At 33.9% G+C, this 11,458-nt stretch overlaps 1 protein-coding gene across 3 annotated transcripts in view; it reads right to left on the bottom strand.

Moving 5' to 3' along the window:
• LOC137037881 (raftlin-like) overlaps nt 1-11,458 on the bottom strand; it is a 133,977-nt gene that overhangs the window by 53,315 nt on the left and 69,204 nt on the right. For all 3 annotated transcript variants that reach the window (XM_067412256.1, XM_067412274.1, XM_067412265.1), the window contains exon 6: nt 6,519-6,722. In XM_067412256.1, the coding sequence (XP_067268357.1) occupies nt 6,519-6,722 (204 nt within the window). The remainder of the gene's footprint in view (nt 1-6,518; nt 6,723-11,458) is intronic.

Below are 11,458 nucleotides of genomic sequence, written 5' to 3'. Positions count from 1 at the left end.
TCTATTTAGCTTTAATTTGTCAAAAAAGCAACCCCCCCCCCCAAAAAAAAAAAAAATTATATATATATATTAGGGCTGTCAAATGATTAATCGCGATTAATCACATCCAAAATAAAAGTTTGTGTTTACATAATATATGTGTGTATACTATGTTTAATTATTATGTGCATGTAAATACACACACACATACACATATATATTTAAGACGTATTTGCTTGTATATGTGCATGTGTGTGTATTTATATATATACATAATAATTATACATAGTATTCACACATATATTATGTAAACACAAACTTTTATTATGGATGCAATTAATAATTTATTTATTTATTTTTTGGGGGGCATTTTTTGACTATTTTTTGACCCCCCCCCCCCCCCCCCCCCAAAAAAAAAAAAAAAAAAAAAAAATATATATATATATATATATAATGTATGTATAATTTTATTATTTATTTATATTGACTATTAGTTTTTGTTTTTTAAATATTTCTATTTAGTTGTAATTTGTCAAAAAAAATCTGAGACTTCTTTTTTTAATTTTTTTATGAAGTGACATTATAATGCCACAATGCAAAAAATCTTAATGGTCTCAAAATTAGCTTTTATGCAAAATATAATTAGTGCAAATATGATGTAAAGGCAAGCATCATTACTACTCCAGCACTGATTGTGGAAATTAATTTTGATTTTCGACTGGTGGACAAAATGAAAAAGACCTTACTTGAATTAAAGGGTTAGTTCACCCAAAAATGAAATTTCTGTCATTAATTACTCGCCCTCATGTCGTTCCACACCCGTAAGACCTTTTGATGAAGTCTGAAAGGTTTCTGTCCCTCCATAGAGATCCAATGCAACTACCACTTTCAAGGACCAGAAAGGTAGGAATGGCATCATTAAAGTACTCCATGTGACTCCAGTGGATTAACCTCAATTTTATGAACCGACGCGAGTGCTTTGTTTGTTTTGTTTCCACTATTTACCATATTTTATGTACAAAATAATCCAAAGCGTGAACAAAGCACATGCGTGTAGTGTTGACGCCTGAGTCTGAACACAACACGCATGTGCTATCAGACTTCATCAAAAAGATCTCAATTTGTGTTCTGAAGGTCTTACGGATGTGGAATGATACGAGGGTGAGTAATAAATGACAGGATTTTCATTTTTGGGTGAACTAACCCTTCAAGGCAGTAAATAACCTGTGAGAACACCAGAGCATCAACTCAATGAGATTTGCAAGCAGAATTTGTTTTTTTGTTATTATTATTTCCTGTTGCTTTTGGGGTGAAACGTGACCTTGTCATGTTTCCGTGAGCTTCGCCCAGAGAATGTGTCTCGGATTGGGTTCTGCTCTATTTGTGTGCATCCTTCCTCACATATTACGGACATGTTGATGTTTACAGCGAGAACACACTGTGGGAGTGCATCACCATGGAGTTCTCATTATGCATTCACAGGCCAGACTCAAAGAGAAGCTAAATTTGGAGAGATCTGGCCCATGCGCTCACAGGCCTGATAATGAATGCGTCTCCAGCCTTTCATGTAATCAGACACTTATGAAAAGTCTACATGCTGGCGGTGCTTTGATATCACATTGTTCCCGGACTCCACGGGGCTCTGCCAGCACCTCGCCGTCCTCCTGCTTTAACACTGCCTTCACTTCCTGTTGTTTGTCTTTGCACGTGTCGTTGACATGAACACCATCATTTGTCTCGAGTCATGAAACATATTGTGTTCTATTTTACTTTTTGTTTTTGTGATTCTTAATACGGTTACGTATTTTTGTTTTATAGTTGCAATTTTTTTAAATGAATTTAGTCAGTTTTTGTATTTTTATGTATGCCATTTTTTTTATTTTATTTATTCATTTAAATATATTTTAGTTAGTTATGTATTGCATTTTTAAATCAATTCATTAGTGGTCTTTGCTAAGTCAAGCATCAGTATTATTATTGCTCATAGTTACACAGTTAGTTTACTAAGTGTTAGATGTCATTTCTTACTGACATGAATGATCCCTCAAATCATGTGGTTTGTTAAATAGAGGTGTGCTTTTAGTTTTTTTAAGCTATTGAACTTTTTTTTTGCCTGGCAATAGATAAAACAGAAAAACTCTCATAGATTTGCATTGAATGAATCTCATATATGTGCCATTCTACAGAACTGGTTCAAAGTCAGAGTTGGAAATGTCTTTTTCAAATTTTGTATGCATGCAAATTGTATAATATCAAGGTTACACATTTCTAGTAATTGTACAGTTAATTGTATTTTCAGAAAGTTTTGGAATATTTTTCCCCTCCCCAAATTTGTCACTAACGAAACACAATAATAAATAATTTAATAAGAAGAGTCACATTGACCTATTAAGATTTTGTAAATATATTTTTTGTTATTTTTAAAAAGAAGTTTTCACAGGTAAATCAATAACATTTACAATTTTAACAATATTTCAAGTGTGATTTATGAGATTTGTTGTATTTTGAATCCAATCTTTCTTTGTAAAAGGCATAAAGTTTATCAAACTGATTTCAAAGTGAAGGATTCATTAGTTTGAATCAAACACTATAATAACATCTGAGTTGATCATTCAATATACTTTATTTCTGACAAATCATCCCATGTTTTGGTCGTGACTGCACAGTTTCGGTAGTGACCACATCACATGACACAATTTTAATTTGCATACTAAACCACTAATGATTTGCATAATAAAACATACTAAAATTCTAATGATTTGCATAATTTTGCTAAAATTTTATTTCCCCCAAATAAACGATTATGTGTTCCCTTTTGTCACTACTGAAATGTGCTGAAGTTTCAGTAGTGGCAATTTTCGATACTTTTGAGACGCTCAAAGATGATAATCAGCACAAGGTTATCTAGCACAGTTGAACACACACAAAAACTACATTTTATAGAATAACAGCCTGAAAAGTTTGCTTAATTGCAGAAAAAGGTGTTTGTTAGTGACGTTCATTAAAGCTCCACACAGATTTTCAGACTTCTGAACACATTTAACTCAGAATACGTAAGGTACGTATCTGCTGTGAAAGAGAGGCTGTTTTGTAGTTTTAAAATACTGTAAAATACTTTGTAAGAAGTCTTCGTGATGACATCATAAAATAGCGGCCTCTGATTGGTGCTTACTCAGTAGTTTGCCCAGACTTGTTGAGTTCAGAACAGTTTTGTTGTTCATTTTAGTAGCTTCGGCTAAATAGTTTACCAATTTACATAATGTTCTTGAAAACTATTATAACGAGCAGCAGCCTCCTATATTTATGATTAATTAGTTATAAACTAGTTGCTATGAATACAGGCGCCAACAGTTGTCTTCTTATGAATGACTTATCTGTCATTGAGTCAGTGTTGCTGAGGCAAAGTAGGCCCTTTGTTACCAAACACCAAGTAACTAAATTAGGATACAATTAATGGTCATTTGCAAACATTATGCTGTTGGTTACTTTAAATAATTCTTGGAAACATTTGGGATAATGTAAGTACACAAGTCAACAAAATATATAACATTGTACTAGAGGTTTTTAAATATTTTAATCCAAAAATCCTACTGTACATATTGTGTTGTTAACTGGTTGCATGTCAGATTTATTGCATGACTTGGGCAGAGAAAAGCTGTTGCTATCAAACATTGTTTGCCAGTCAGTGTAATGCTGAAGGGATCGATCAAATAGGACAACTGATGGAAGGTTTGTGAAGAAATTTCACGCTCCCTTTCTGCTGTGAAAGAGAGGCTGTGAGAGGAGGAACACAGGAATATCTCCTGATCAAACATGTAGAAGTGTGTTAAAATCAGTCACAGATCAATGAACTAAAACACACACTGTTTCTGTAGTGACATGAAAATGCAGGACACATTTTTTTTACATAAAGTTTCATGATTTAAAAATAAAATATATATATATTTTTTAACTTCTTTTTAATTTTATTTATTTATTTATTTTTTTTAAACAACAATGGAAAAATTTCAAAAAATATTTCAATATTTTCATAAGCTGAAATGTAGGTGTTAGGGTTCAGGACAGACACCTCCCAATTGAAAGTACCCAATAAATGATGATTTTATATATATTAATCTTACTGATATTTTAAATATTATTGTGGGATTCAATAGATCATAGAAAGATCTTAGTAAACATGTCAAATTTGAATATTTAAGTGCTTTTTAGATGTGTTTTTTGGTTGTAGGACAGCAGTTTGCACCAATTCTGTAGAATGGCCCATTTATCAAAATCTCATAGATTTGCACAGCCCATCGACTAATCTTCAACGTGTTTGTTCTTAAACATTAATTTTGCATTGATCTATTTTTAAAGTTTACACCAAAAAAAATCTGTTTTATAAAAGAAGTCACAGATAATTGCATGATGCATGAGCACTTCTCTCCACAAACGGTAACTGACTCGCACACCTCTGAACGAAATTCAATGACGTCAAGGCTGTAATGTGATTGGTTATCATGGCAAACGTTACACTTTCTCCAATGATAGAGCCACGGACCCTCGTTTCTCCCAATAAAAACACCATCTCTGTTTCAGTGGAGAGCTGGCGGTTTCTGGTGTCCAGCAATGCAACAAAGACGTTATCTACTGGTCTGCAACTTTCCAGTAATTTATGTATATCTCTGTGTACATATGGTACTGGCGTGTGGACTCTGAGCTTCACAAAGTCGCTGGCAGTGTGAACGCAGCTTGAGTTTGTCACTCTTATTTTCCTCAGAAAATATAAAAATCGAATTAATTTCTGCCTTTGCGTAGTGATTACCCCCGGACTTCCCTCGGTAGAGTTGCACAGAACTTGGCTGGGGTTTTCTGAGTACAGGAGAGTCATTAAAGCAAATTAATTAACTAATAAGAGGCTTGGGTTTTGCGTCATTGCCACCGCTGCACACGTTCTCTTGCCACATCATTACCACTTGAAGTTCCAGAAAGCTCTAAATGATGACAAATACCCTCCTTTCCCTGTGTCCCCGATGTTATAACCCCGCTACACAACAGCCTATATTCGGTTAGCCATCAAAGGAACAAAGAGAAACTCAAACCACCAGTGCATTTCCCACAGAGCAATAAGATCCACAGATATCTCATGTTGAATTGCTTTCTGAAAATGCTTTCTGTGCACTCGAGCGGGCAAAACACCACAAGGTATTTTAATAGGATGATTAATTAATGAGTCAGACTAATATAAGGCACACTAGTGTAATATCAAACTAATCAAAAAATGCTAATCCATTTATTAGGACTCATAACCCTTAAAAAATTACCATAGAAATATAAAATGGGGGAAAATGGTTTGTTTTTTATTTAGTATTTTTAAAATGTATTTATTTTGTCATTTTTTTTTAAATTTGTGTATCCCATTTTGAAATTAATTTATTCATTCAGTTATTTCACGGTTAAATATATTTTTATGTATTTTATTATTATTTTAGTTTTTCTTTTTCTTATTTACTTAGTGATACATTCAATTTTTAAAATGTTTTTAGACAATTTTACATGCATGTCATTTTGAAATTTGTATTTTTAACTTTAGCACCATGTAGTATTTAAGATTTGTTTTTTCTAAATTTAATTTTAATTTAGTTATGTAATTTTTAAATGTTTAAATGTATTTATTTAGTCAATGTTTTTGTGTGTGTATCCCATTTTGGAATTAATTTATTAAATTAGTTCAGTTTATTCCAATATGTTTTTATGTATTATATTTAACAAGAAATCTAATATTCAAAATTTTATTTTATGCATTTTATTATTTTTGTTCTTATTTTTCTTATTTATTTAGTGATATATTCAAATTTTAAAATGTTTTTAGTCAGTTTTGCATTTTCATGCATATAATTTTGAAATTTATTCCACTTTTTAATTACATTTTACAAAACATGGTAAAAGGTGGTATTCAAAATTTGTTTTTTATTTTTATTTAGTTATTTAATTTTTAAAATGTATTTATTTAGTCAATTTGAGTGTGCATTCCATTTTGGAATTCATTAATTAATTAAGTTTAGTTTATTCCACTTTTTAATATATTTTCCTTATATATTACTATTATCAAAAAATCTAATATTCATAATTTTATTTTATGCATTTTATTATTTTTGTCATTCTTCTTCTTATTATGATTTATTTATTGATATATTCAATTTTTAAAGCGTTTTTAGTCAATTTTGCATTTGTATGCATATAATTTTGAAATGTATTCCACTTTTTTTACATTTTACAAAATATGGTAATGCAACGTTTTTGAACTCTGGCACCATGTAGTATTTTGTCTATAAAATACTTTGCAATATGAGTTAAATAACTGCATGTATATAACACTGTCAAATAATATCAAATCTTATATAATCAAAAAGAATGAACCCTGGTGTATATCGAAGTCTCACGGTTTACTGATGTTATCACTGCATCATGGTATTTTCACAATAACAGAAATGACATCTAGTGTGAACAAACGTCAATGCATTATTCTTTGCATTTCAAAAGCATCACCACTAACTCACCGCTGTCATTGGCCAGCTGAAAGTATCCGTCCACTAGCGAAGCTCCGTTGTTGAAATGTTGAGTCATGTGATCGAGCCAGTTCGCCTCCAAAGTACAGATGCCCTCGCCCTGCGGTTGCACTCGTAGAGGCACTTTAACCGTGTAGTACTTAAACTGACCCTCGCGGCGACCCGGGTAGTTAAACAATCCAAAGAGCTCGGCACCTGTGGACATGTGAAACATTGATTTCAATTATAAAACATAAGTGTTACTCCTAAATGAAAGTAGTCTGAGACTAAACCAGTATAACCATCATAACTCAAACTTAAGCTGGTTTTGTCAGCAGGGTTATGAGATTGGTGGCTTTGTGAAGTGCGGGATCCTTCACTGTGGCCCTTCACATGCACTTTATTAATTAGCTTGTAAATGGGCTTAACATCTAATTAGCTGGTGTCCTGGTCTAGCGGAGGTAAGTAATTAGGGAAATTAGGTGATGTAGTGGCAATCGCGAAGGAGTATTTAGGACCGTCGTTTCTCACTAGACCGCCGCCACACTCGGGAGAATTGACCATTCGTTCTTCTCAATGAGATTACATTTGGCTGGAAAACAAAACACTATTTACCTCTTCCACAAAGAGAAAGAGAGTGGACCTAATGGATGGCGATAGTCTAAGATGAATTTGTTTGTGTTCCTGGCTTACCCTGTAAAACCTCCCTGTTTTCAGAACTAATGGGAAATTGACCGAAAAGATAAATATGGATGCACTTTTGTTCTGGCAGCGATCGTTTAGATTGCCGCTGACTGCATTGAGTCATTAACCGCATCTGACGGGACCAAGGAAAGCAAATGAGAGAGAGCGATCTGAATGGCTTTCTGAGACAAATACACTTACAGCACAAATCTCTGCGAGAATTAATCATTAATTGTTGTTTTACTTCAGTTCGGGTACAACATGGTTCTTTAGTTAGACTTCCTATAAACCCATTTCCTGTAATGTCCAAAGTACATGTGCATCGCTTTATGACAGACTGATTTTTATTTTATTTTCGCCTTTTATAAATAGGGGAAATAAGGAGGGCTGCAAAAAAGGTTATCAAATTATATTTTGAATGAAGAACCAATTTGATTCTTTGTATTGTTATTTTAATGACAATTCTTCCACGGATCATTTATTATAGCTTTTCAAATTTGCCCCTATTTGGGTGTGAGCAAAAACACGGCGTTTTTGTGTGTGTCCCTTTAAATGCTAATTAGCTGCTGCTCCCGCCCCCTTTCCAGAAGAGGGAGGAGCTTCAAGAGCTCATGCAACAACAAAACGGGACAATCTCACGCACTGAAAATATCAGAAACTGTCAGTAGCGGTGTTCAGCCTTAAAGATGTCTCTTTCACAAGATGTAATACAAGTCTCTGGTGTCTCCAGAATGTGTCTGTGAAGTTTCAGCTCAAAATCCCCCACAGATCATTTATTATAGCTTGTCAAATTTACCCCTATTTGGGTGTGAGCAAAAACAGGGGTGTGTGTCCCTTTAAATGCAAATGAGCTCCGCTTTCCAGAAGTGGGCGGAGCTTTAACAGCTCAACAACAACAAAGCTGGAGAATCTCACGCAGCCAAAATGAGGAAAGTGTTCAGCCTTACATTGTTCAAACCGGAGTCGACACTGATGGAGAGACTCAGGAAGAAGTTACAACTTTTAGACGTTTCTGAATGGTTAGTGGATAAATTGATGTAGTTGTAATTGATGTAATTGATGTAAATTTTAGGGTTTGTGATGTCACCAACCCGGGAACAAGCCATGTGTTGTAGTCATTAAACATTGAACTAAACAGAGAACCCCTTTAATTGTAATGAAAGTAAATGGTGACAGTGGATATTTTAATTAAATCCAGCCGAATATTAACTGGCTGCCACTGCAGCTCTAAATACAGTCTGTAACAGACGACATGTGAAGAAAGTAATGCTCTTCACACATGAAAGCCAATGACCTTCGCTAACTTCCAGAGGGGTTTGGCAAAGCGTTGGACATTTAGTGCAGAAACGACCCCTCCAAGCTCTATATGATCACTCTTAACCCTTTCCACAAGGTCAAACACGCTGGATATCTGCCAAGGAACATGACATGCCATCAAGTGTTTGCCTAATCCGCACTTGAATTGCATCATATCAACACACAAACACATCCCCAAAAAGTCCTGACCTCCGTCTACAGAGGAGCTGATAACTATGGAAATATTTGGAAGTGGATTGCATCCCACCGGCTGATAGTGAAAGTCCTGGATATAAATAGATGTTTTTGAACTCAAAGGAACAATTTCTTGCTTGTTGTATTTTAGCATTTGCACTAAATTTCCTTTGTGAATCGTGTGTTAAAACAATGCAGGCAGAATTAATCACCACTATCAGTCGACTCAATTTATTTTTTAATTAATTTCCTGTTCTGTGCCTTTCTTTGGTTAACTACCCTATTGCACTTTATGCCTAACATTTAATGCAATGTATTGTTTTATTTCAAATCTTTTACTTTTTTATCTTTTAATATATAATTGAAAACCAGACTTTTTTAAATTTCCAAAGGGAACCAGTGTTTCAAAAGGCTAATTCTTTTCCATAGTCTTAGGGCTACAAACAACTTTATTATCATTAAAGGGGACCAGTATTATAGATGTAATATGTGACCCCAGGATGTGTGTGTGTAGTTTCAGCTCAAAATCCCCCACAGATCATTTATTATAGCTTGTCAAATTTGCCCCTATTTGGGTGTGAGCAAAAACACGCCGGTTTTGTGTGTGTCCCTTTAAATGCAAATGAGCTGCTGCTCCCCGCCCCCTTTCCAGAAGAGGGCGGAGCTTTAACAGCTCAACAACAACAAAGCTGGACAATCTCACGCAGACAAAATGAGTTTCTTATGTCTTTAAACCCAGAATATTGCCCTTTTAATTTTCATTTTAGTATGTAAAGCACTTTGAATTACTGCTGTGCATGAAATGCAGATAACCGTACCTTTCCTTTTTGAATGCAGGTTTCCCTCGAGCTGCTCTGCGGGATGTAAAAACCCTTTCTTTGACAAACCTCAGAGCATTTCACACTGCTGACCAGTGCCATTATGCTTTATAGATGTTCACCAGGAGCATTAGAGGGATTTGAGCGAGGAATGACTATATTTATCAGCAGTGGCGATAAGTCATAAAGACACAGCGCTGTGCCATAGGACTCCTGGCAGCTGTCATTTTGTGGCTGAATGAGAAAAATTGGTGTAGCGTGAGGATCATTCCACTGCTGACGGAGTCACTTCCACATCCAGATGGAGACCCGTGCACAGGACTCCCAGCATGCATCATTCACATGGTATGGCGATCTCTGTGCACAATGCAACAGTTTTTGCAAAAAATGCGTCCCTCGCTAATGTTGAGAATGAGGTTTGCCATCTGGTTACTGGTGGAAAAAGAAGGGTGAACAAAGCCTAATCTAGCACCCGCTGTGTGGGTTTTTGTAAATGCCAAGTCTGCCCAATCCCATACGTCAAAGCGTTGCTCGAAAACTCTGTGACAATGCTTTTCTTGAGACAAAAAAGGCCAGTGAAAGATGCTTTCACAGTATGTGACACCCAGAAGTCAAATGATTTATGATCTTTCTAACTGTCGTCAACGCTTCAAGAAAAACATCTGGCATTAGGGCTGGGCGATAGATTATGCTGTCGATATTAAAATTAAGCAACATTGTGAAAATTGCAGTGATTTTAATGCACTTAATTTGGTTTTTTGACTAGTTTCACAAAAAAAAAAAAGTCAAACTGCACATGCAAATGGACAAATAATTAAAATATGACACTTGATATGAGTAGACATTGTAAAAATTTCAACATTGCTAATAATTGGAATTTTTACTGTATTTTTGAGCATAAGAGACTTCTATCAAAACACATCACTGAATTTTTTTATTATTGCAATGCAAAACTTTTAGAATTAAATATTTACATTTTAAAGTATTTATACACTACCATTCAAAAGTTGTTTTTTACAGAAGTCATTTATTTTCACCAAGGCTGAATTTATTTGATAAAAAAAATACAGTAAAAATTGTGAAATATTATTGCACTTTAAAATAAATGTTTTCTATGTGAATATATTGTAAACTGTAATTTATTCCTGTGATCAAAGCTGAATTTTTAGCAGTTAGATGATTTATGATCTTTCTAACTGTCGTCAACGCTTCAAGAAAAACATCTGGCATTAGGGCTGGGTGATAGATTATGCTGTCGATATTGAATTAAGCAACATTGTGAAAATTGCAGTGATTTTAATGCACTTCATTTGGTGTTTTGACTGGTTTCACAAAAAAATGTCAAACTGCACATGCAAATGGACCAATAATTAAAATATGACACATGATATGAGTAGACATTGTAAAAATTTCAACATTGCTAATAATCAGATTTTTTTACTGTATTTTTGAGCATAAGAGACTTCTATCAAAACACATCACTGAATTTGTTTATTATTGCAATGCAAAAATTTTAAAATTAAATATTTACATTTTAAAGTATTTATACACTACCACTCAAAAGTAGTTTTTTACAGAAGTCATTTATTTTCACCAAGGCTGAATTTATTTGATAAAAAAAAAATACAGTAAAAATTTTGAAATATTATTGCACTTTAAAATATCTGTTTTCTATGTGAATATATGCACTTAATTTGGTGTTTTGACTAGTTTCACACACACAAAAAAAAAGTCAAACTGCACATGTAAATGGACCAATAATTAAAATATGACACATGATATGAGTAGACATTGTGAAAATTTCAACATTGCTAATAATTGGAATTTTTACTGTATTTTTGAGCATAAGACACTTCTTTTAGTGCACTTCATTTGGCCAATACAGTGGGTGTTTTGACTAGTTTTGCAAAAAAAAAAATGTCAAACTGCACATGCAAATGGACCAATAATTAAAAATGA

The sequence above is a fragment of the Chanodichthys erythropterus genome, chromosome 2, assembly GCF_024489055.1.
Source record: "Chanodichthys erythropterus isolate Z2021 chromosome 2, ASM2448905v1, whole genome shotgun sequence".
Lineage (NCBI taxonomy): Eukaryota > Metazoa > Chordata > Actinopteri > Cypriniformes > Xenocyprididae > Chanodichthys > Chanodichthys erythropterus.
The sequence above is the reverse complement of the archived record's forward strand: the minus strand, read 5'-3'. Positions and strand labels throughout refer to the sequence as shown.